Here is a 27,709-nt window from a genome sequence, read left to right on the forward strand (position 1 = left end):
TTTCAAATGCCATTGTTTAAAATAATGAATTTACAGGAATGCTAGGGAATCTTGGATGGGGTGCACACTCCTACAAATGGATCTACTACAAATCTTACTGCATAAGACCGTAAAAGGAGGAAACATAAAAGACCCTGAGCTAAGGACAAGAGAAATAAGCCAAAAGACTGTACAATATAAAGCTTCAGAGATAAATAAATAAATAATTAAATAAACAGGAACTGTATGCGAATACTGCACCCTAGTGTTAACTGGTGTTTACAAGGTATGTGTCAGAAATTCTAAGTTACATGAAGTCTACTAAGGCTGGGGAGAACAAATCTACCGTGGATAATGAGAACAGATTAATTTTACTCAGAGAAAGAAATTCCAAATAACCAGAAGGGGAGGGCTAGAATGAATCATTGTGTGAATAAAAGTGAGTAACATTGACGTGAACTCTGTGTTATTTTAAGTAGGGTGATGATAGCCACGAAGCAGGAGAAAGAGAGGCGGTGGAGAGAGACCCAGATAGGAGAGCAGAGGAGAGAACGGCAGGCACACAAAGAATGCGAGTGAGTTCTGTCTCAGTTCTGTCCACTGAGGATCGATAGTGTGAACCCAGGAGCAGGAAGCGCATCTAGTCCCTAGTCCCTGGAATGTTGCCTCTAACAAGGCTATTGCTCTACTAAAGGCCTTACTGGCTCCTTACACACATGGTTGTCCTAGGAAGAAAGTAGGGAAGACACAAGAGAGATGCAGAGTGAACCAAAAAGTGGCCATGTGTTATTTTAATCATTGAGGCCACATCAACAGATACCAGTGCCAAATGAAAAGAGAACCATTGGGCAAATGCTAGAACAATAAAGCAATGGGCAGAATAATAAGGCTAGCCAAGAATTTATCAACGGTCCGGTAAGGACTTGATGTTATGTCATTTGGGGAAGAAAAACACAATCAGTATGTAACATCACCTTTTTAAAACAATTAATATATTCTAACAAGCGATCAAAAATTAGGAGTCTTTATCTTACTCCCAAAGGAGGTATTATCAGTGAAATACTTATATGGATTTATTTGTATGAAGGCTGCATACCCTAAGATCACAATGAAATAGATTATGTCATAAAATATAAAAATGCCTTCTTGGATGGAATATAAAGAAACTAGTAAAGTGCTAAGCCTCAGAGAAAACAAAATGAGCAGGTTGGTGAAATATAGTTAACTCGGTCTAGGAAAATGACAGAATGGAATCAAACGACTGAAGACATCAAACATAAGGTCTGTAACGAGCATAATGCGTCTATAAGAGCATGTTATCATTCTACTACATTACGCTAATTAAATCTCACAGTTCATTTTAAAAGCTATTCATATCTCACTCATGATGTAGAGGGAAATGAAAAGTTGAATTAACTAAGGCTGCACTCATCATTGCCCCTGGCAGAGCTTTTGAAGAATCAACTTGCAAACAAAGTTATAAGCACTATTATAACCAAGACATAAAAATATAAAAAAGAATGTCAACTTTATTTTTGAATCGCACCTTAAAATAAAAACAAAATATCTTTAAATTAGGTAGCCACTTTAATATAATTAATATAATTATTTAATATAATTCGTGTTGTGTGTTTGGGGGGGCAGGGGAGGGGGTCTGTGGGCCACACCTGACACAGCACACTGTGGGGATCAGAGACAACTCTGTAAAGTTTGGTTGTCCTTCCTCATTTGTATGTGTTCTGGAATCAGACTCCAGCCATCTATCTGCCTGTACAGCAGGAGATTTTCCTGATGTGCCCTTTTCCTGGGCTGGCAGCCTCTCTTCTTCTACAACTCCTAATGCTTAATAGACTCATAAGCAAAATAAAAAAATATGATATACTAGATGATACTTTAATCTTACAAATACAGTTACTGAAAACTATAAGAGTTACCAATACGAACTGGTACTTGAAAACAAATTCATAAGGTTCATATGAAAAAGTACTGAGCAAGTTTCTAACAAGAAGTAAAACTAAAATAATGGTGATATTTCATTCCTCATCCATCACAGATATGGGGTTCCAAGAGTGTAAGAATCTGTTCAGCTGTAAAGGCTGCTGGAGGACAATGCCTCACAGGGACCACTGCTGAAAGTGCAGAACAATCTAATCCCTGTGGAAGGGAAAAAACAATTTCACTTCTAGAAATATACTAAGACACACTATCAAAAAACGAAGACACGATGAATTTATTCACTGCCACCCTCATGCAGTATCAAAGACTAGACTGAAGCAGAATGCCCGTAAGCCCAAAGGTCGATTTTAGAAGCCAAGCATAATAAAAAGATATATCAAGGTAAAAAAGAATAAGAAAAAGATCTCAATATCCAATTTATGTTTCATGACAAAAGCTAAATGGTTTGTCTACTTCTATACGCATATACACACGTATAATTATGTTAAATTAAAAAGATATAAAAGATAGAAATGTCACTTCAACAAATAAGCTTGGAAAACTAGATAGTATCTACAAGCAAGGATTTAAGTTGGATTCTGAGTTTATATCATAAATAAAAATTAACTCAAATGATCAAATATCTAAAAGTTAAGACCTAAATCCCTAAAACTGTAAAGTTCCTAGAAGAAAACAAGAGACAAGCTTCATGGTATCAGATCTGACAGTGATTTCTTGACAATGACATTAAAAGAACATGTAACAGAGCTACACATAGGCAAACTGCCTGTGCCCTGCACAGTCCTGAGCGAGAAGCGCACCTGTGGAAAGAGACAGACGGTTTTCAAATCATCTGCTAGCAAGTTACTGTACGGTTGATCGGCATAATCCCTGGGCTGGGATCACGGTACTCATCTGTGACGGCAGCAAAGGTCAGAGCATTACTGCAACTTAGGTCATTCGAGTGTACATGGTGGATTCCGAGCCAGCCACAGCTACATAATGTCTCAGAAAATGGTTATAATTCAACAACAATAAATTCCAACATGGTCCTAAAGTGGATAATGTGCAAAAAATAATACACTCCCACAGAAGATACATAGGTAGTCAACAGACACAGGAAAAGATGCTAAATATGACCAGTACCTAGGAAAGTGGAAATCAAAGCCTCAATAACGCACCATGCCTTGTAAGACAACTGAAATTTAAAGGAGGAGTCAGAGAAAATGAAGAAATTCATTTCTGTTCACTACTGGTGAGAATGTAAAGTAGTATGACTTATGGAAAATATAATATAATGTTTCTTTAAAAAACAAAAACAGAATTACCCTTTAAACCTATACATTCTTCTTTTCAATATATTTTCAAAATAATTAAAAGCAGGACTGTAATGAAACAGTAGGCACCTAAGTTCACAGCAGCAATGCTTATGGTAGCAAGGACATACACTTCCATTTAGTGGAAACAAAGTAAATATTAATGAATGAACAGGAAAGTAGTAATCAATGACTGCATGCATAAAACTGTATTGACGCTCATCCACAATTCTGACCATTCTACAACATGAGGGCCTTTGAATGGCACTGCTAAATGAAATAAGCCACTCCAAAATGAGGATGACGCCATTTTAATTTCTTCTCTGTTCTCCCTGTTCAGATCCAAGTCCAAGTTTTGACTGGGCCATTTGTCCCGTTGGCTCTGTTTGTTGAATCTGTATATATTTTACATCTGAAAAGTCAGCCTTTGTCAATATGTATAGCTCGTAGACTCCTTCCCACTGTGGGCTTCCTCTTCATTCAGTAGTTTCCTTTGCTGTACAGCCGGTTCTTAGTTGTATTTTTATCACGTGCCATTTGTCAACGGTCGGCCATGATTGCTAGGCGAATGTCATATTCTTTAGAAAGGACTTCCCTACACCTATGCTTTCTTCTAGTAGTTTTAGCATTTCAGGCTTCACACCAGTCTTTGACCCATCAGTCTTTATCAGGTAGGGTGAAATGCAGGGTCCTAATTCATTCTTCACTATTTGCTAACTTTTCTCCGATGTATTTTGGCATCTTTGTCAAATATCAGATGGCTGTAGTTACCTGCATTCATGATTTGGTCATGAAATGACAACAAACGTCTTTTTGGTTGAAAACAACTGACAAACGCTAATGATGCTCAGCTACGTAAGAGCTCGTCCTGTTCTCCCAGAGGACCTGAATTCTGTTCTCAGCACTCACATCTCGTGGCTGGCAACTGTATGAAACTCCAGATCCAAGGTATCCAATGCCCTTTTCTGAACTCACCAGGCACATAATCTCCACCCCCCTACACACACAGAAACACACATACAGAAACACACACACAGACACACACACACACACACACACATACACACACAATTAAGGTTTAAAGTATATAAAAAAGAATTCTTCAACCACAAACTTAATCCAAAACAAAATCTATTGTACTTATTTTAAATACTTAATAGGAAAAAAAATAACCAAAGTCCAAGTAGTATGCTTCTTAGGAAGTCATGCAAATTAACTTCACAGAGAAAACGTCACAGTATCTTAGAGCAAAAGAAAGTTACTCATATTAACTGACTTACTATCATCCAATCAACTAATCCATAAAGTAATTACTGTAACTGAGTATGGCTATTATGAGATAACCATAGTCAAATTATAAAATCATAGTATTATATATAAGGGGGGAAGTTCCAAAGCCAAAAAATGGCTAATCTATATCTAACAGATTTGCACACTTTAAATCAAAATAACGGAACATATAATAAAATATGTGGGGTCATCAAGTATTCTGTGTTTCTGGGAATCAGCTTTTTCAGACAGTATGTCAAGCTCGTCATGGCAAATCGTGCTACTAGGTAAAAACTATCTCGTATCTGTGAAGATACTGCATTTGCTGGGTGAGTAGGTAGAACGTATTGCCCAAAAGATGATTGCAACCGTAGGAGTCACAAGTCAAAGTTAATCTGCACAGAAATACATCTTAGGGAATAGTTGTCTACATATGATAAAGATTACACTGACTCTACACTAGCTCTCTTTCCTCTACACTTTTAGTATAAGTACATACATGGACATGGCATATGTATGATACAGAAAATCATGTTAGAGCAAGACGGTATTGGCGAATAGAGCATCAAGAGATGGGGATGGTTCTACAAAGGCGACAAGAGGCGAAAACAGCAAGTAGATTTCACTGCACAGGAAATGCAGCATTTCTGAGTCCATGAGACAGTTCTGTGAGAATGTAAAGATGCCTGTCACCAAGCCTAACGATCTGAATTCACTCAGCAGAAGAATCACCTCCTGAAAGTTGTTCTCTCATCTCCACACCTAAGTCCTCAGCCCTAAAGATGGAATTCAATCATGTTTTGAGCCATTAGGAATTCGTGTGAATTAAGAACCATCATCATCCTCTTCCACACCCCGTCTTTAAGCTGGATGTTCTTCAGTTTCAGAACATTTCGAAAGCAAGTCTCATCAGCGTTTCCCCATAAGCATAACGTCCTTCACATGACTGTAAGAGACCATGCTCCAGGCTTGCCATGGCCCGTGGGGCACAGGTTTAAAGCAAGCATTAAAAATACGTAATGGTGGCTGTTTTCATCCTTAAACCAAGCAAAGAAAATCTTTGTAAGTGATAGAAAGTTTTATGGAATAAACAGAAAACATGTACAGGAAAATTACAAAAACACTAAGTACTGTTACAGACGACTGGACTGGCATTTAACAGGCTGAAAGAAACCAGATCAATCTCAATCTTGTTGGGGTCAATTAGGGTGTTCAAACAAAAAGAATTTTTTTTCTTTATGCTTGTGTGCTAAAAGTGTTAAAAATAATAACAAAGTCTGCAAATGCCACGTACAATGAATCCTTTAAAATATATAGCCACATCAAAATATGCTTAATAAATACAGTAAGGGCAGTTAAAACAGCAAAACAAGATCACTAGAGAACAGCAAAGAACAAAATACTATATAAAAAAGCAGGGGGAGAAGGAGAGGGGAGAAAAGGTATTAAGGTAGTTGGAGAACTTTAATCCCACAATATGCAAATAATACTAGAGCAAAAAACCATCATTAGCTATTAGATATTAGATCACAGCAAAAATCATGGCAGCAGGCATGGTGCTGGAGAACAAGCTAACAGCCTTATCCACAAGTAGGAGGCAGACAAAGATAAGTAACTGAGAATAGTGTTAGCTTTTGAAAGCTCACAGCCCACTCCCAAAGACACACCTCCTCCCAAGGCCATACCTCTTAACCCTTCCAAAACAGTTCCACTAAACCAGAGACCAAGTATTCAAACAAAGGAGCCTACAGGGGGTCCATTCTCATTCAAACTACTACAGAATTGATATTTAAAACCTCACTGGAACACTTGCTTTAGTAGAAAAACATGTTCCAGTGTTCACAGGAATGTTTTATAAAGTACTTTATTTCCATTAGCATTATAAATTTTTGTCTTCAGCAAATCAGCAAGAGAATGATGACTCAAATCAATACTCTCTTCTTTGTAGTGAGTGATATTAGGTCATTTATTATCACACAGGCCACTAGAGCTTCAGCTAAAGATATTACCAGGCATTTCCATTTAAACATCACTTTAAAAAAAGAATGTATCAAAGGTTGAGTGGGCAGCTCTCCTTTATAAAACAGTCTTCACAGGCTTAAGTGCTTCCAAGCTAAAAGTGCACAAACATCTCAAAGGAAGCCAGGCTTGCCTCCTAGTTGTTTGAGCATAAACTGCACATCAAGGAGAAATTTTGTTCCACTCGTCGAAAGGAGAGGTCTTACAAGTAGCTCTGCAGAAGAACCCAAATGGGGTGAGCTAGAGAGAGGCAGGTAAGGAGGCCTAGACTAGGAGGTACCACACTTCCTAACTGCTCTCCAGGGAACAGATGGTGAGCTTTCTTACCCTTCACTCTGCCCTTTGTTCCACACTGTGGAACACAGCTAAGGGCTCCTTCAGTGCTCAGTAGCAGACTGTCCTCTGATGCCAGTGTGGAAGTGCTGATCCTCAGAGGGAAGCCATGCACTCACTCAGCTAACACTGAGAGCTCCCAGCCCATGGTACATGATTACATGGGTTCCTTTTTATAACTTAAACCAGGTCTGAACAGCCAACCTCCACAAAATATGCGTTTGTTGTTAACCGGCCATTTTACTAGCTCCCAAGACTATTGAATACATAAAAGGAAAAATCACAGAAATATTGAATAATGCCTCAAAAATGTCAAAGGGATTTTCTTTTAAGTAGCTATATATTTAAGTAGAAATTCCATTAGGTTTGTGGCCAAATATAGATAAGCAGAATCATTTATTGTTGTTAAATAGATTATCAGTCTAGGGTGTTTAAAGTTAAGCCCAACTCCCCTGACATTCTAGGTGAAAAACGAGGAAAAAATACCTAACTCCCACTGAAACACTGTAAGCAGATATGGTATATACTGTACCCTGAATAAATATAGTTCATCTGCAGATAAAGCCTTTCTGCCTCCCAGTACACAGAAGGGGTTAACACTCAGCACTCGGTATAAGATGAATACCATCCCTTCAGACAGTTCTGAAGGAGCCACATCTAATCCCAATGACTCATAAAGCAGGAAATCTGTAAGATTAGTATATTCTCACTTAAAAATAAGACGATGCCCAGAAAGCCACAAAGCCCCCACAGAGGTGATCTGGGCAGACAGAGTGAGGGCGGCATGAGGCAGGGGTGGCGCTCACTCCAAGTCTCTGTCACGTGGCTCTCCAATAGAGCATCTTTCCTTACCCAATGTGTGAACACGGTGAGCTTCAGTACCTGGCTGCCCTACCCCCACAGCAGTACAATCAGCAAAATCAGGAATCAGAAAGAAGCCGTCAGGAGAGAAATAAAACAACTCAATAACAATAAGAATCATCACAATTGCGAAACAATGAAAAGACAGAGAAGAAAAATTGTAAGAAATACCACTTGAAATGCAAGAGGCATTCCGTATGCCCATCTAAGATGTTCTCAATCGAGGGGTTGTGTATGACCGTAAGCCAGTAGTAGTCACGCCACAGCGTGGCCTCAAATGGCAGCCTCTGCTTAGAGTTAATGTTTTAAGAATGGGAGAGTTTTATAAAACTACTTCAACCAAAAATAGAATCATAAAACTACTGTGAGCATCTATTCAGTAATTTAAAACGTCTTAGTGTGGAGAAGTCCTTCCCCAAACGTGGTTATCTCAGAAAGTCCCAAACATGCAAGACAAATGTAAATAAGTATAAAAGAGAAAGTAGGCAGGGCGGCGAGGACGGCTGTCACGGTCCGGCCTCAGAGCAGGGCCAGATTCAATTCAATCCTGTGTCCCCCTTGCTAGTCTCTCCCACCTTCTTCCCACAGTAAATCCTGGCACTAGCAGCCTTGAGAGCACACTAACCTCCGGGATATTACACTTTCCACGTAGCTGAAACACACATCACCGTCTGATCTGCATGTGTGTGGTTGGTCCATCCATATTTGTGTTCAGTCACCACTACTTTTTAAACATCTGAAGTGAGATTTCAATTCCAGGTTAAAAACAGGTATGACAGTATGGCCTACTGGAAGTCAAACCCAAAACATTCACTGAACAAAGAAATTCTATTGTTTCCAAGGTTGAGTAAGAGAGGAGCCCGACCTGTCAACCCAACATAACAGGAAGGGACTCGGAGAAAGGAACCTTTGTTCCTTTGCTTGACTTTATCAAGCTGTCTGATGGCATCGGGATGTCATCAATGTGTCACACATTTTCTACCAATATCTGAGATGGCAAACATAAATTAATACTACGCTGATGAGCACTGTATAAGATCACAGCACACACCGGAGGAGAGACTTTTAGTTTACATAGTGAGAGTGAGGTCTACGTGGCCAACGTCTCTGAAGCTGGAAAAGATGAGCAGGGTGAGCAAGCAGAACACGATGTACGAGAAACAATTACGCCTGTGACCCAGCGCCCCACAAGGTCAATCTCTATTGGAGGCCAAAGGAAATGGGAACCATCAGCATTTACTTCAGGGAAGTCACTGACTGGAAGGAAGGGTAAATGCAGGCATATTTCATAAACCGGCAGGTGCCTGACCCCATAAAAAAGTCAATTATCAAAATGCTACATGTACAATGTCAAATGTAAGAAATATATGAAAGGAGGCTCTGGGAAACATCTTCAAAATAAATCTCGGCAACGCTTATCTTTATCTACATTGTAATTCAATGGCTTCGAAAAATAACATTAATCCCTATTTAGTAAAAGTACTAGAATTCTATAAAAATGTGAATCACATTTCTGATGACTCAGAAAAGATGTATGACATGTCCACATGTTGCAGAATACATGCAGTGCTAGCATTAGAGTAGGGATCACCACAGCGATCATTAAATTTTCCTGCCAGGAAGTTGATAGCAAAAGATCACTTTTCTTTCTCTCTCTTTCTTTCTTCCTTCCTTTCTTTCTTTCTTTTTCTTTCTTTCTTTCTTTTTTTTTCTCTTTCTTTCTTCCCTTTTTCTTTCTCTCTCTCTCTCTCTCTCTCTCTCTCTCTCTCTCTCCTCCCTTCCTTCCTTCCTTCCTTCCTTCCTTTTTTTTTATATTTACAAAGGATGGAACCATGATTGCTGACTGGTTCAAGACAAAAGTCCATCACCTGAAGCCTAAGTCACGTGGTGCCATTCACTAACTGTGGCCTTTGGAGTCTTAGGGAAATGTGTGGCTGTCAGTTAAGGCAGACTGGCTTTGCTTTTTCCTCCCTCCTGACTGCTAGTCTACCATCAGGATCCCTGGGAGAGAGACATTTACATGAACTCTCAGGCAGTAAGACAAGAAAATCCAAGCTACCCAAACAGGCACAGGAATCGGAAGGGCTAAGCAGCCCATGCTCGCTGCTTGTACTGTGGCATCACTGCTCTCAAGACTCCCGGGAAGCATCTGGCCTTGGCCTATGCGTTCCTTTCTTCCACACAAACCCATAAAAAGCTTTTTATCGGCCTATTGTCCACCATACCTACATAAAATATGGGGGATTAGTGACGTGGAAGGCTGGCATCATTCTACCTGCAGTCCCTCCCCTTCCTGACTGCACTTGGAAGAAGCTGCTCCCTATACAAGCTCTGGTCCTGATCTCAAAGGTAAAGGGGTTATCTCTCGCAGGCTGAGGGCTTCCCAGAGAATTTTTTAATTAATCAAAAAAAAAAAAAAAGTCTGCAAAAGTGGGTATAACTCAGGCACTTCCTGAATATGTAATTACTGCATATCTTCAATCCTCAGAATGGTTAATTATAAGACTATTGATGGTAAGTGGTGTATTTTCTAAGAGTCTCAGGCCAGTGGCGTTGGTCAAACAGTGCTTTAAAACTGCAGTGATGGTTGGCTCCACAAGCCCCGAGGACGACGGCGGGAGAGCCTTCACTGCAAGCAGGTGGACAGCAGGTGTGGGCAGGCCAGCAGCTGCTCCCTAACCTCCTGGTCCCTGGGGACAGCAGATCTGTCCGACAGCCGTCTGTGCTCACTCCTCATCTGTTAAATGCTTTCTGCCCCTTTAATACGTTCAGAATCCCTGCCCCTTTAGCTTGACTCTCTTTTATTAAAACAGAAAGCTTCCAATAAAAGAAAGTGCGACTGATTCTACACCCAGTTGGCATTACAGCCAATTGATTAACACAGTAGATCAAAAGTTGATAATAGGGGATGTTTTAGAAGAATGTATGCTGTTTTTCCCTTGCATGGGCACACAAAATTACTGAACATACAATTCAAATTTTTTTATCATCTTGGTTTTTAAAAATTATTTTATTTATTTACATTCCAGTTGTTAACCCGCCTCCACAGTTCCTCATCCCATTCCTCCTCCCCCTTGCCTCCAAGAGGGTGCTCTCCTGCTTCCCTGGGGCCTCAAATCTCCCCAGGATTAGGCACATCTTCTCCCATGGAAGCCAGACCAGGCAGACTTTGTTACATATACGCCAGGGGCTTCGGACCAGCCTGTGTATGCTTATGGTTGGTGGCTCAGTCTCGGGGAGCTCCCTGGGGTCTGGGTTAGTTGAGACTGTTGGTCGTCCTATAGGGTCACTCTCCCTTCCAGCTTCTTCAGTCCTTCTCCTAATTCAACCACAGGGGTCCCTGACTTCAGTCCAATGGTTGGGCGTAAGAATCTGCATCTGACTCAGTCAGCTGCTGGTAGGGCCACTCTGGAGGGCAGCCATGCCAAGTACCTGTTCCTTAGCACAACATAATACAGTAGTGTCAGGCCTTGGTGCCCCTCCCCATGAAATGGATCCCAAGTTGGGCTGGTCACTGGACCTCCATTCCTTCAGTCATTTTTCCCATTTTTGTTCCTGCAGTTCTTTCAGACAGGAACAATTCTGGGTCAGAAATTTTGACTGTGAGTTAATAACCCTGTCCTTACACTTGAAGCCCTGTCTATCTACTCGAGGTGGACTCTTTGAGTTCCCTTTCCCCAGTGTTGGGCATTTTGGCTGAGGTCAACCCCAATTTATCCTGGGAGTGTCTCACCTCCCAGGTTTCTAGTACTTTCTAGAGTGCTGGCCCCCAACCTCCCACTCCCCTAGGCTGCTTATTTCCAATCATTCTCTTGGCTCTCTGGGCTTCTCTCCTATCTTCTCCCCCCATATCTGATCCTGTTCCCCTTTTCCTTCCCTCCCCTGTCATCCACCCAGGTGCCTGCCTCCCTCTACCTCCCGTGACCATTTCCTTTCCCCTTCTAAGTGAGATGGTGAAGCCGCCTCACTTGGGCCTTTCTGTATGTTTCACTTCATAGAGTCTATGGGTTGTATCCTAGGTACTTTATACTTTACTTTTTGGCTAATATCTACTTATCAGTGAGCATATACCATGCATGTCCTTTTGGGTCTGAGTTACCTCATTCAGGATGATATTTTCTAGTTCTATCCATTTGTCTATAAAATTCATGATGTCCTCATTTTTAATAGCTAAATAGTATTCCACAGTGCCCATCAAAATCCCAAGTCAATTCTTCACAGAGTTAAAAAGAGCAATTTGCAAATTCATTTGGAATAACAAAAAATCCAGGATACAGAAACTATCCTCAACAATAAAAGAATTTCTAGGAGAATCACCATCCCCAACCTCCAGCTGTTTTGCAAAGCAGTAGTGATAAAAACTGTATGGTACTGGTACAGAGACAGACAGATAGACCAGTGGAATAGAACTGAAGACCCAGAAATGAGCCCACACACCTATGGTCACTTGATCTTTGATAAAGGAGCTAAAACCATCTGGTTCAATTGGAGGTCAACATGTAGAAGAATGCAAATTGATCTATTCTTGTCACCTTGTAAAAAGATCAAGTCTAGTGCATCTTGGACCTCCACATAAAACCAGATACATTCAAAGTAATAGAAGAGAAAGTGGGGATGAGCCTCGAACACATAGGTATAGGGGAAATTTCCTGAACAGAACACCAATGGCTTATCTTCTAAGATCAAGAATCGACAAATGGGACCTCATAAAACTGCAAAGCTTCTGTAAGGCAAAGGACACTCTCAATAGGACAAAATGGCAAGCAACAATTGGGAAAAGATCTTTACCAATCCTACATCTGGTAGAGGGCTAATTTCCAATATATACAAAGAACTCAAGAAGTTAGACTCCAGAGAATCAAATAACCAACTTTAAAAATGGACTACATAGCTAAACAAAGAATTCTCAACTGAGGAATGCCGAATGGCTGAGAAGTACCTATAGAAATGCTCAACATCCTTAGTCATCAGGGAAACGTAAAACAAAACAACCATGAGATTCCACCTCACTCTAGTCAGAATGGCTAAGATAAAAAAAAAAAAGAAAGAAAAGAAAAGAAAACTCATGTGATGGCAGATGCTGGCAGGGATGTGGAGAAAGAGGAACACTCCTCCATTGCTGGTGGGATTGCAAGATGGTACAACCACCCTGAAAATCAGTCTGGTGACTCCTCAGAAAATTGGAAATAGTACTACCCGAGGACCCAGATATACCACTCCTGAGGAAATGCCCAAAAGATGCTCCAACATATAACAAGGACACCTGCTCCACTGTGTTTATAGCAGCCTTACTTATAATAGCCAGAAGCTGGAAAGAACCAAGATGCCCTTTAACAGAGAAATGGATACATAAAATGTGGTACATCTACACAATGGAATACTACTCAGCTATCAAAAACAATGACTTTATGAAATTCATAGGCAAATAGATGGAACTAGAAAATATCATCCTTAGTGAGGTAACCCAATCACAAAAGACCTCATACCTGGTATGCACTCACTGATAAGTGGATATTAGCCCAAAGGCTCAGAATACCCAAGATATAATTCACAAACTACATGAAGCTCAAAAAGGAAGACCAAAGTGAAGATGCTTTCGACCTTCTTAGAAAAGTGAACAAAAATACTCACAGAAGGAAATAAGGAGACAAAGTGTAGAGCAGAGACTGAAGGAAATGCCATCCAGAGACTGCCCCACATGTGGGATCCATCCCATATACAGACACCAAACCCAGACACTATTGGGGAAGCCAAGAAGTGTATGCTAAGAAGAGCCTGATGTAGCTCTCTGCTGAGAGGCTCTGCCAGAGCCTGACAAATACAGAGGAGGATGTGCACAGCAAACCATTGAACTGATAACGTGGTACCCAATGAAAGAGTTAGAGAAAGGACTAAGTAGCTGAAGGGGTTTGCAACCCCATAGGAAGAACAACAATATCAACCAACCAGATGCCCCGGAGCACCCAGGGACTAAACCACCATCCCAAGAGTACACATGGAGGGACCCATAACTCCAGCTGCATATGTAGCAGAGGATGGCCTTGTCGGGCATCAATGGGAGAAGAGGCCCTTGTCCTGGGAGGGCTTGGTGCTCCAGTGTTAGGGACTGCCTGGAGGTCTGAGAGTGTGGGCGGTTGGTGAGAGAGAGCACCCTCATAAAAGTGTGTGTATAGGGGGGTGGTGTGATGGGATAGCAGGTTTCTGGAGGGGAGCCAGCAAAGGCGATAACATTTAAAATTAAATTTTAAAAAAATCCAATAAAAGTTAAAAAATTAAAAAAAGAAAAGAAAAATGAGTTTTAGACTCTAGCAGTCACTTAGGTGTCTGAAGGACCTTCCTTCAGACACTTTTTCAGTGCCCTTAGCCTATTCCCTCAGGGAAAGAAAACGGAACACAGAGAAGGACAACAGTACTGCACTAGGTCATACCGACGGTTACAGTAGAAAGCACAGGCCTGGCGAGTGCCCAGCGAAAGTCTCACTGCTACAGAGAAAGTTTCCAATGATGATGGCTGTCCTTCCTCTGTATGCTTTACCCTCCCGGGCCACACACGCACCCCCTTCACAGCATGTCGACGGCTGCTTGGTGGGATAGTCAGTGGCTCTCCTCAGCCTTCAGCTTAGGGTGTGGCGAAGCCATTCTCTCCTTTCCAGGAGGAAAATACCATGGCATCAGATATAAACAACAGTGGCGTCTCTTTTCCGACCTGGCCCCAAGTACAACTCTGCACTGTGCCTTTTGGTGGTTTTCGTAGGTCTTCATACGCAATCACTAATCCGGGCTCCGAGGGGCCGTCACTCCACTTGCCCACTCTTACAGCTGCTTCCCAGACCCCTTTCAGAGACAGCCTGAGTTCATGCTGAGTACGGATGTCTTGAAAATATTTCTCATTGTTTTTTAATTTCTTATAATTCAATTTTCCTCTTAAAAGAACTTGTAGTGACTTGTTAATGTGCAGTTCCCCTTCAGCCTACTCTAAAATACCTCATGAAGTTTGTCCTCTAATGTGATACATGGTAAAATTTATGAGTGTGCATATATATGTATTCTATATATACACACATATTTGTATAAACTCATATAAACTATACATTTTGTATATTTCATACATTTAATATATAAATGAATTTTAAAAGTATTTATTTCTGTATATTGACATATAATATGTGATATATGGTATATTAAATATAGATATTATGCATATATTATATATACTATTTGTATATAATTTATATATTATTCATATCTGCACATGCATATATATATAAATATTACTTATACATACATATATGAATGAAGAGAGGGGTGTGTGTGTGTGTGTGTGTTTGTGTGCATTTGTGTGTGTATATATGGGGTGCCACTATTTTGAGGGCAGTCACATTTTCTCACTAAACATGGAGCTCACTGATCTGGTTAGGGCACAGGGATTCTCCTATGTCTGCTGCTCCAGGACAAGGAGATCTACCTGAGCCATCTCCACAGACCTCTGAAGACATTTTGTACAAAGAGTTATGACACAGCTCATCCTTAGAATCTATTTTCTAGGGTGATGTTCACATGGGGAACTGGGGGAGTGTGTCACATTATCTATTCACATATTCACAAGGTAGACGGGTTTCACCCCACCTTTCTTTTCTTTCTTTCTTAATGGTATGTTCTGAAAACTTATTTTAATTTTTTATTTATTTGTAAATCTATTTTTATTTTATTTTGTAGTACTGAAGATCAAAACAGGTAAGCACTCTACCACTAAAGTCACCACCAGCTATAAAAATTTTTATGTTAAAATTGTCAAAAGGATTTCAAGGCTAATATACTGAATAAAGTGGACATGTGTTAGAGGTCCTAAGTTGTTTCTCTTTGGGGAAGGAGAGTTTATTAGTCTATGGCTTCAGGGATGCCAATCAGTGCTGGCAAGGAGAGCGCGGGGGAGCGGAGCACTTCACATCATGGCAGAGAGGCAGCAAAAGACAAAAAGCTGAGACTCTGCTGAGTGCGTAGGTTTGGGTGTTGTTGCTGTTGTGATTATTGTCCGTATTATTACTTTTTAGTTTTTTATTTAAAGGTTTTAGAAATTCACTCAACAAATATCTTATACACAAATAGAAAAAAGTTTTAATTATGTCACATCATGTAAAAATGTGACCACCCTTCTCTCAAATTTTATTTACTAAGCAAATCAATAGTGCTTATTGTAAGCTAGGTACCAGCCTGAACACTTAGCAAGGGTCAACTCGTTCTACTGCATACGACTCTACAAAGCCTCCTATTCACTTTTAACTGAAACGATGGACGCTCATAAAGCCTCGGTAAAGTCCCCGAAGTCACATGCCTAATGACATCTGAGGGGGAGCACAGCTGGCCTGTCCTCAAGTCCACTCTAGCCATTACAGACTTCCTGCAATCGTACTCTTATTTGCTCCTAGAACGGCACACGTGCTGCTGTCACCACACAAGACGGATATGATGCAGGTAAGCGCTCCTCTACAAGAACAACTGACAGTGGACAAAGTCTGTTTAAAGTCCAGTGTTCATTATGTAAAAATGCAAGCCCATTTAATGTTTTTTAATTTTAATCAAGACTTTATGTTAAAAACTGAAAGTATCTTACTAACATAAATCAAAATACAGTTTTAATTACTAACCTTTTTGTTTTTAGAAAAACAAAGACTTAAATAAACTTAGGACAAATATTTTTATCAGAAAGGAAAAAAATGATGGTGCCAAGTATAACCTTTTCCCAAAGCATACTTAACCTAACATCATGAGTACAAAAATTATAATTTTCACAAAGTTCCCAAAAATACAATAATTTTTCCAATGTGTTTAAAACATACTCATTGCACAGACTCATCAGACACAGCTCCTCCCAATCTTCCCTCTGCCCACTGCACGCAGGTGTAGTCTCACTAGACCCTTGCCTTTCAGGTTTTCATGTAATCTTAGCTTGCGAGAAGTCGCTATGCACACCACAAAATCAGTATGGAACATGTGGGACCCAGAAGTCCACAGAAACAACAGAAAAGTCAGGGTTAAACAGGATTGGGATATGTTTTCTTATTGGGAATTAATTTTATAAAGTCAGATCATTAGTGAATATTTTAGTATTTGTTTTATCTTGTTCCTTTTAACTGCCATATTCTACACTACCAAACTTCAAATAGAGAAGACCAGATTTAGGACGTCTTCTCGCCTGTGTTCACTTCATGAAGCATCAACACTTGCCAGTCTGGCACTCTTTCTACAGAGCCCTCCCAAGGCTTTCAGAAAAGCACTCTTACGTGATATGACATGGTCCATGTACTGAGGTAAGTAAGGAGCCCAGGTATCAATAGTCTCTTTCCGTCCTGCCTGCTCAATTCTTCTCAGCTCTGCTAGAAGGAGGGCCTGTGCAGCCTCTCTCACCTAACAAAATCACAGAAACAATGAAAGAAAAGAAACACATTGTAAAGTGATGTCCACAAACCAGAAAATTCATATGATATAAAATTAGAAGACATAGAAATTTCTTATTTATATAAGACTATTAATCCAATAATGAAGTAAGTAGTCATGGAACAATTAAATGCTAGCATCCTACACCTGATCAAAGATGCTTTCATTCAAAATATTTTTAAGCCAACAGATAGGCATTAAAGATACTTTCATTCAAAAATATTTTAAGCTAATGGATAGACATTTAATTAGCTTTATGCTTAAAACTTGATTTTCTAAAGCATTCTTATTATACAGCACTTCCAATTATTAAATTTCCATGTAAGTATTATTGTTAAAAATCAATGTTAGGAGGATTAAATTGTTTTTCCTTATGCCCAATAGAAACTTAACCTAATTTAGTGAATTCCTTATATATTACAATTCTGCTTGGAACTAGGGGAAGGGAATCAGGGCAGGCAAATAAATATGTTAAAGCCATTCACTGGATAATAATGTTTGAGTCAACAGGCCAGAGAGATGACAGAGGTCTCCAAAAAATTATTTCTTGATTTGAGATTTACATTTCACCAAGCCTTTTAATATTTGTTATCTACTTTATCTCATCAACATTGCCTCAAGCATCGATCCTTCATATAATCAAATAGGTATAAATCCACATGATTCCCATAGACCTAGACACAAACAAAATGGGCAAATACATTCCTACATAGCCTCTCTCAGTTTTATTGAGGGAATCATTTTTCAAAATCCTATCAATTTTTCTTCCAATTGGTCATGCAACTTTTTATTTTGCAGTTTAATTTTAGTTATGTTTAGTGGAAACTCCACAGGCATGAGCCCAAAGAAGCTAGTCTAATTTTAAGCAAAGCACTGATCAATTTATTCAATTAACTATTTAAGACTGAAGGGATAACTCAGGTTCATCTAACAAGGAGTTTGAGTAAAACCTTTGTAAGTACTGTCTTTGAAAGTAAGTGAAAAGATTACTCAGTGCAAATCCACATCTATGCAAACTTTAGCATGCTCCAGTTCTGCTTGGAGCTGAGTCAACAGAGGCTGGAGCAGGCAATTCTCTTACAGGGTTATGATGTTTCATTCAACAGTAGGCCAGACATACAGAGGTCCTATCAAATTCTTTCTCAATGACATCATGGTCAGTTAGCAAGTGTACATTTGTATAATCCATGATGTTCATGCACAACTTACCCTAGCAATGCGTGTGTTCTCATTAGAATTACACTATTTTTTAAAATTTTTTTATTTATTTTATGCATATGAGTACACTGTAGCTGTCTTCAGACACACCAGAAGATGGCATCAGATCTCATTACAGATGGTTGTGAGCCACCATGTGGATGCTGGGATTTGAACTCAGGACCTCTGGAAGAGCAGTCAGTGCCCTTAACCATTGAGCCATCTCTCCAGCCCTAGAATTACATTATTATCTCAACCTTACAAATTATCTACAAATAGAACAAGCAAAGTATCCAGGGTTACCAAGCAAATACTAGTTGGCACCAGCATTAAGTCCAGCTCTATTATAATTGGAAGACTGTCCTGTTTTACTATAACATAGGACCTTCAATCTGGTCTCTGACTGCTCTCTTGGAAATCTAATATAAGGGATTGTACCAGATAATCTATCGTGGAGGAAGGGTCATATGTCTTTGCATGCGAATGCATGATCTCTACAGAAACCAACACTTAAGAAATAACTATACAAAGTTTGTGAAAGTTTTAATAAAATAATGAATTTTTAGGAAGTAAATAAACACACTAGGACATTTACTGTTTACTATAGAAACAAAGGAGGAGGATGGGGAAATCTTGAATCCCTATTTTCTGTAATGTAATGAGTAAATGTTAAAGGCACAGGGGATAAAAGTTACTTTTGCCTAAAATTCACATTGCAGTGAGTTTGTGAAATATCCGTGCCTTCCTTGTCACTCAACATTACCTCCAAACACCGATCTTGCCATCTTCGAGCCAGCATCTCCAGAAGAGGAGGCCTGAATTTACCCAGCCCCAGCAGGTCCGGCAGCATGACACAGTGCATAGCAGCTAACTGGCTCCATCCTACAGAGGTGACATGGGACAAGTGCGTTAGACATCTCGGTATCTACAGGAAAGGGGAAGTTATTTATGTACACTTATCAAAAACAAAAAGGGAAGATCTGTAGGCTATACATAATTTTAGTTTAATAATATTATATATGAAATGACATAAGACATTTTTCAATCATTTCTGTAAGATATGAAGTTTATAAAAACCAATAGAAAATAATTGCCCACACAGTTTTGCCAATTCCCAAAGGAAACACATTTCTAAAAAGACTTTCTAAAATAAAGATATTAGAAGATGGGGAAGAATGGAATAAACATGTGTGAGAGCTGTCCATGTGAACTTGTTGCCATGTAAAAGGCCATTCACAGACATCAACACTTCAATGATCTGTGTGCGGCCAACATCCCGGTCAAAGAAGCTGTCTTCCCTTTTTGTCAGGGGCTTGAATTAAGATAGTTACAATCACGTCTCTTACTACAAGAATCAGAAACTTGATCACAATCAAAGCTGAGATAACATAATGCCAATTTTAGTGAAATGTAAATGAAGACTGTACAAAATTAAAAACTGGACAATCCAAAATTTACAGTCTTAACCATCACTGATTTCAACTGAAAGAAAATCAATTTATTCTTTCCAAATTTCTGATTCTTGATTTGAAATCTAATTATACGAGAGGACAGACTACCATTCTGCTAGTATACAGACTTTATGAGTTATATCACCTTTATAAGTGTGCAAAACTGTATATTATACATTATAAATACAAATTCAATGAATGTTCATCTTCTCAAATTATGTATGAGGGCATTACTAGCTCAGTGCATTGTGCCATTTTCTCCCAAGGATAACATCGAGAGACGAATAATCAGGAATGGATGAAAAAGCATTCGTAAGCATTCATAATGTATTATCCATGAGCATAGAACTTTATCAGTTCTGTGTTTTAAAGGCATTAAAACTTCTAAAGTCTTCTAAATTAATAACAAAACACTATGATACATTATAAAGTGATCTCTTAAATTATTAAAGAGACAAGTCATCTACTTAAAAACTCATCCATTCAGTAAGAAATTCTCATCAATTGATAACAAATATGTAGTTGCATCAATAAAGGTGATGGACATACATTTCATTTTGAAATGTACAGCACATGGATATATCCACATACACATATATGGATATATACATATTATCCACATACACATATATGGATACATACATAACCTACTCACATGAATAATCTCTCTGCTAGTGTCAATGCCTCGCCAGCAGGCTTACTGAACTGCTTATCCACTAAGCTTTCACACATCATGATCCTTACCAAAGCTTTGCAGTACAGCATAAATTAACAAATACCTATTTTAAAAATAGCTCGACAAATGTTATTCTAATTACTTCACTCCGGCCTTCACACACAAGCTGCAGCACAGTCCTCTGATTGGGAAATGAAACAAACAACACACTCTCTTGTTAAATTCCTCCATTTTCTTTCTGGGAGAGTGCTTACTACTTGTAACAGGGGCTGGCTCTGTGCCTCGCTAGCGACCTACCATCCCTCTGCTTGAATGGCCTTGCAATAGTAGCTTTGGGGAGTGTCTAGATTTATGTTTTAGATTTGGTAAAGTTAATCTCTTTATTTTACACAGACTGGTAAGGGTGGAGACCGCATGGAGACAGTGGCTGTGCTGTGGGGCTCATGAGCTCTGGTACTTCAGGTACAGACAATGCCAAGAGAGGACTGGGTGGCGAATATCTGAATAGTCCATTCTCAATTTCACATTCTCCAAATTATTTTCCACTTGTGTAACTACACAAGAAAGATATGCTAGCCCAACAGAAACCAAAGGCTTACATTATAGATTTTTATGCCTCTGCCTGAAACAGAAACAGTAGAAAAGGTGAATTTCTATCAGCTTATATAATCAATCTGAAGACTTCTCAAAGGAGGATGCAAATTAACAGACTCACCTGTCTTTTACTAGAGCATATGGCTGTGTAAAGACAGCCCACTGTCTCTCATACACTACTAATAGTACATGTATAATAAGTTTATTATCGTTAGTGCCACAAATCAAATGGCAAAGACCACTATGACAACAATTCAACTCCCAACAGACTTCACAACCAAGGCTAGCATCTCTGCACTCCTGTGACAGTGCTCTAGAGGACAGCAGACATGTTCTACTCCAAGCAGGGGGGACATCACACTTTTTACAACTGGCACTTGGCATTGAGTTCAGCAAATAAGGTTTTGGAATGGGATTCATACAAAATAAAGCAGATGGATGTATAAATCAGATTAAAAATAAAATCCAAGGGTAAGTCTACCAGGCCAAAGCAGAGAGGGAAAGGAAGTGCTCCAATGTGAGAGGGAGAGAGAGAGAATACCTTCATTCACTAAGAAGCAGGTATGTAAAGCAGGAGAGGCAGAGTCAGAGCCAGAGTGGTCGGCGGCAGACCGAGCAGAGACAGGCGCAGCAGCTTGCAGAGGAAACAAGGAGAAAGAAAGAGCAAAGAATTGAGGTACAGCGGTTTCTGAAAGAAAGCTCAGTATTAGTGAAGAGTGAAGACAAAGTTAGCAAAACATAGTGAACACAGAACTAAAGAACGGTGTTGTAACTGGGAAGGAGCGCTCGGTAGAAAGCACCACAAGGATGGGGTGTCTCTTTGAAGAGGGATCGCAATGCAGTTCAACTTCCGCTGATCTTTTTGATATTACAAATCCACAATAGAGCAAATCATGTAAAAAAAAACATAACCACGAAACAAACTACATTAAAAATTACCAGAAATATAACCCAAGTCTTTAAAATATATCACAGAGAAAAATTTTAGGAGGCCTTCATATTTTGATCATATTTTTCTGTTTATTCTCTAATATTATATGTAGACTATTGTTAAATATTTCAAAAGAATATCAATAGCATTTTGATTCCCTACACTCACATAAAAACTCATTATCAAATATAACATAAAGAACAAACACAGTTCATTCCATTTCACTGTTCTGAGAAGAATTTTAATATAGTTTCATTCAGCTTAAAAATATAGGCACTAAAACAATTGTGAATTTTGTAATTCATATTCGGTGAATAAAGCAAGCCCTTCCCCCACTCAAGAAAGTTGTACAGCCAGGAGAATGCTGCAGCTTAAATTATCACATGAAAAAGCCAGGGGACCTTATGGCGTACGCATTCTACAACTGGAGGTCAATGTGAAGATTTAGGGGTCACCATTCGACACTTCCTTCCTATGGAAAAATTACCATATGGCCTGCATAAGCATCTTCAAATTAATCCCTCTCCTTTCTTCTGTCACTGAGCGGCAATGGGTTTGGGCTCCAGAGCAGATCAGGCATTGTCTGCAGAACGATGTTTGCTTTTTATGCACTGAAGTCCTTTTGTTATGACTGGGCAGCTGCAGGAAAGCAAGCTTTTTATGATCCTCACGCGAATGCATCATCATGTCACTCAGGCACGTGTGAGGTGACCAGCACAACCGAGAAGTTGTGAACAGGAGGAGAATGGGAACTAGCTTCATGCCTTCTGCACCCGGGCAAGGTTTAAAGAGAAAACTGCAGAGCTCTCTCATTACGATAGACTCAGGCTTTGTTTGTTATAAGGGCATAATTACTTGGTGTTACACTTATGTGTTTAATTGTATAATACCTAAAAACTCCACTAAATACTAAAAATCATGCCAAATCCTTAATACATTCCACTGAATAATTTCATTTCTCGTCATTGTTTAATTACGAATTCGGTTTAAGTGATTGAGATTCACCTCTCCGTGTCAGAAGCAGGTGAGGCAGTGCTGACTACAGGACAGGCTGTGTGGTTGAAGGTCACGCCACCGAAAATGCTGAACACCCTGCTCTGGGAACCCCAACAGCTGAAACTTTTCTGCAGAAAATGTGTTCTTAGACAGTGTCCCATGTCTATACCATGTTCTTGTCACCCTCCCATCCTGCCACCCTCCTTCACTACAGGTCCCTTTCCCACACTCTCTAGAGAACACTGTGTTAATTTTGTTTTTCACCCTAACTCTGTAGGCACACTAGAATGAGAAGATCAGAGAAAAATAAAAAATAGATCTAAGAAAGTTCGGTAGTGACTGGTCACTATCAGCCATGTCAAATAAATGGGATTAAATCATGATGCTTCCTCATTGCATGAATATTCAAAGAGAAAGCCGGGAGCACAGCTGGCAAAGCTGCTTGAGGATGCACACGAGGACTTGCCGCTCAACACACACGCAGCTACGCACAGGGAGAGAAAAGGCATCCGTGGTATTATAATTGTGGAGTCACGTTAATGCAAGTAGTAATAGGTGCTTATTTATTTATTTAATAAATCCAACAGATGCTACTAATGAAGTAACAGAGATTAAGAAATTGGATTTACTAAACTTTAAAGATCTCTGGAGCAACATAAAAAATATTTTACTCATACTACCTCACAACTAGAATGGCAAAATCCAGAAACACTTTTACAGTTTATTGAAAAATTAAACTCTTGTCACAGCTTTTCTTATAACTGCCCACATGTAAAAAAAAAAAAAATCAGAAACTGGAAGAAAAAAATATTACTCAAAGTAAAATGTTCAAGGTTTAAATGTCAAATCAGAAATGCATCCTATGGATGAATTTTCAAGATTCATAGCATAAATCACGCCTGCTCATCTGACTACAGCAGATAGGCGGCCGTGTCACCATTCTTACAGGGTGGACAGTTGAAGAGACATACGGTCTATTATTCTGCCAGGTAGTGCCCTTTAAGGAAGAACTGTTGTAGTTTTGAGCCTCATCAGTCGTTTAGTGTCCCATGGAAACCAGATCGTTATAACAAGCTTACTCAGCAAGATAGGCCTGTAAGTGTTTGCTCCAGCTTTCCGTGAGTTAGCATAAGCATGGGTTTCAACATTATGACATCCACCTTTCTACCTTTAAATCGATCTTTTTCACTTGAGGTTGATTCTCAACTCCATTGTTCCTCTACTGCTACGGTGGGGTAAATAACATGTGTGTGACAGAGATTAACATTCTGAATGACAAAGGTTCTTTACATATTGGTCTAAATCTCAATAGCCCTTCAGTGCATATACCCAAAGACCACCTAAACTTTCACAAAAAAAAAAAATCTAAAACTATAGAAAAATAAACGTAATGCCTTAGAAGGGAAAGTTTTATTAAAAAGCTTAACACTGGAAAAATAAAATTATTTAATACTAGATGGCCCTTTATATGTTAATGGTAATTACAATGCTAGGGAAAGGAGAGAAGAAGGGAAGGGGGAAGGGAAGGGTGAGGGGGAGAGAACAGAAGGAGGGAGGGAGAGAGCACAATAGGGTAAGTAGAAAAACTTTAGAAACTAGGAATTGCTGAAGCACCAGCCACCATCTATCTACCACGAGGCTAATCTGCACCAGGTCTGGCATTAGTGCGGGCATCTTGAGGCCTCATTTCCCTTTTACCCTTGCTTTTATGGCTGTGTGTTTATATGCTTTACATACGTGGCACTCTATTTAAGTGAACACAGTTACGATAAACCATTAATGGGGTCTTTTGTCTTTTCCCAAGATCTAACTGAGGTATAAACTAGGGAGTGTACCAGAGAGTGGAGGTACAGGTCCGCAACCCCTGCACTGAGGAGGATGCTAAGGGGGAGAAGGATCAGTAGCTTGGAAGCAGCCTGGTCTCAAAGAACTCAAGTGAGACAATGTAACACCTCCCTTGACAAGTGGGGCTGCATGTTGAGGCCCCAAGCAAATGTCACTATTAGTACAGTAACTTCCTGTAAATGTTATAGTAATGTGAAACAAAAACTTTAAACTGCTTTTCTAATGCCTTTGGTCATGAGAACTCCACACTTACCATGTCCTAATTTAGAAGAGATAATGGAAAGCAGTGCTGACTGACCTAACCATTGTGAATGTGTGTATGGTAACCATGAAGGCAATGTTGCAGTGCAGCTCTTAACCATTTTCCTGTGGGACTCAGATGTAAGTAAACTCTGGTTGATCAGTGATCTTCCGCATCACCAACTCCACTGTCCCACCAGGCATGATACATAGCATGTCCAGAAACACTGAATCACAAAGTTCCCAACTCTGCCCCTCTCTGCTGAAACAACAAGTTACCATCTCCAGACAAATTCTTCCTTAGTGTTCTCAATAGACCTTAGACTGCTAGGCTCTGCGCCATTTTGGTGTTGCTTACTCTTCTAATTTGATTACAAATATCTTTCAATTACTTCATGAGAATAAATACACACAAAATACCCTACTTTTTCAAGACTATAAATGCTTGAAAATATTACCAATCAAACTGTATTTGACTGATAATCTGGAACTGTGAATAAAAAACTTCTGTAAAAAAAAAGTCTATTCTGGTTTGTTTGTTTGTATTGTTATCTCATTTTATTATTTATTTATATTATCATTTGGATGATGTTTTCTAATGAGAGAATGGCTATGGATTTGGGTGGGATGATCTAGTAGCAGTTGGGAAAATGGAAACTACTGTGATAAAAATATATTGTATATCTATTCTCAACAAAAATAATTAATTAACCAATTTTTTAAAAGCTGTGGTTGCAGAGACTGACAGTCTCATTAGAAGCACAGTAGTGTGAAGAAGCTGGAGTGATACAGTCCATAGGCTGGTTGCCCATCCTGGCCACCTCTAGTCCTGTGGACCACACATGCCTTGACTATTTCTTTGTCTGAACTAACATGCAGGAATCTATTAACTCAGCAGCCCGCTGGCTTCCACCACAGCAGAAGCTGAGGCTGTCACCAGATAGCATCTTCAAGCTATAAAAACCTTCCCTGCCTTGCTGGAACCATCACTCCAATGACTCACCAGTGCATTCTAAACTTGCCTTGACTTATGGCTTACTTTGTTCTGTAAAACTATGAAACTGTTTCTCTACTGGAACAAAAACTAAAAAATGGGGTAACCAAAATCATGTTCCTGGGCAATCGCCCCAAAACTAGCTCTTACGCCCATTAAGATGAAAGCTGTGGTCTACAGTCCACAGCAGCTATGATCATTTCAAACATCGAGTATGTTTGCTGAAGCAAGCGTAACTACGACAGTTACTTATACAAACCTGGAGGGGTTTTTGGTGGACTTTTGAAACTTACTGTTTCTGGATACCCCACAGATCATAAATATTTCCCTGTATTAAGCCACTGTAACGTTCTTGGAAAACCTTATTTCAGTAATGTGCTTACTTATCATCTAGACATGTTTACTTAGCTACTGAGGAACAAACCAGGAAGCAATGCATAACCAAACTGTCAAACACCATTAGGCCAAAAAAAACCAAAAAACTCTGTGAGAGAATTAAATAACTAATGAGTGCTGGGTGTACAAGTGTACGGACAGCAGAAAGAATTAAGGATCTACTGTTTCAGAATGAATTAACAATCCACTGTGATGAAAGGCAGGCGTGATAGGGCAACAACATGGCAAGACGCTCATGATGCTGAAGGACTGTAGGAGTGGTGCAGGAGCGACGGCTCTGTGCTTACCATCCCCTGCTGCTCTTGCACAAGACCCTACGCTCAGTTCCCAGCAGCCACATGGTGGCTCAAGACAGCGGGAACCTGGAGGATCCAGCACCCTCTTCTTGCCTCTGTGGACACTAGAAACCAGTGTGGTGCATCTACATAGATTCAGGCAAAAATTCACACATATAAAATAAAAATAAATTTAGAATATTCTTTAAAATAAAATATTATGACTTGTTTGTTTGTTTGTTTTTACACTCTAGATATTATTCCCCTCCTAAACCACCCCCCAAGAGTTCCACATCCCATACCTCCTCCTCCACCACCACCCCGCGCCCCCGCCCCCGCACTCCCTCCCTCCCCACCCCTGTCTCCACAGGATGTCCCCCACCCCACCCCACCCACCCCACCAGACCTCTAAACTTCCTGGGGGCTCCAGTCTCTTGAGGGTTAGATGCATCTTCTCTGACTGAACCCAGACACAAGTATTATTACTTAGTCTTGGAATCATCACTAGCTCACATTAGAACTGAAGTAAGGTCAGATACAACAGTGACTTTTCTTGGACTGTAGCTATAGCCAGAGACTTAAAAGAAAATCTGCTTTAAAATATCTTCACCACTAACATCAGAAATCAGTAAGTGGGGGCTAGAGAAATGGCAGTGGCTCAGTGTGGTTGGGAATTTGTATTGTTCCTGTAGATGCCCCAAGTTCAATTCCCAGCACCCACAAAAGGAAGCTTATAACTGCATAAGCTCCAGGGGATGCCCCTAACCTCTGGCACATATACAGACATATACACATGTACATGTAAATAAATAGGAATACAAATTTTTAGATAGATAGATAGATAGATAGATAGATAGATAGATAGATAGATGATAGATGGGTGGATAGATAGATATATGATAGATGGGTGGATAGATAGATAGATAGATAGATAGATAGATAGATGATAGATGGGTGGATAGATAGA

General features: G+C 39.7%; 1 protein-coding gene across 1 annotated transcript in view; it reads right to left on the reverse strand.

Moving 5' to 3' along the window:
- Positions 1-27,709, reverse strand: part of Wdr7 (WD repeat domain 7) — a 271,935-nt gene that overhangs the window by 164,287 nt on the left and 79,939 nt on the right. Inside the window, exons 17-19 of the mRNA XM_032885554.1 lie at positions 21,607-21,699; positions 19,108-19,226; positions 16,994-17,117 (exon numbers count right to left, since the gene is read on the reverse strand). Of these exons, the coding sequence (XP_032741445.1) occupies positions 16,994-17,117; positions 19,108-19,226; positions 21,607-21,699 (336 nt within the window). The remainder of the gene's footprint in view (positions 1-16,993; positions 17,118-19,107; positions 19,227-21,606; positions 21,700-27,709) is intronic.

The sequence above is a fragment of the Rattus rattus genome, chromosome 15 (assembly GCF_011064425.1).
Source record: "Rattus rattus isolate New Zealand chromosome 15, Rrattus_CSIRO_v1, whole genome shotgun sequence".
In the NCBI taxonomy this organism is placed as follows: domain Eukaryota; kingdom Metazoa; phylum Chordata; class Mammalia; order Rodentia; family Muridae; genus Rattus; species Rattus rattus.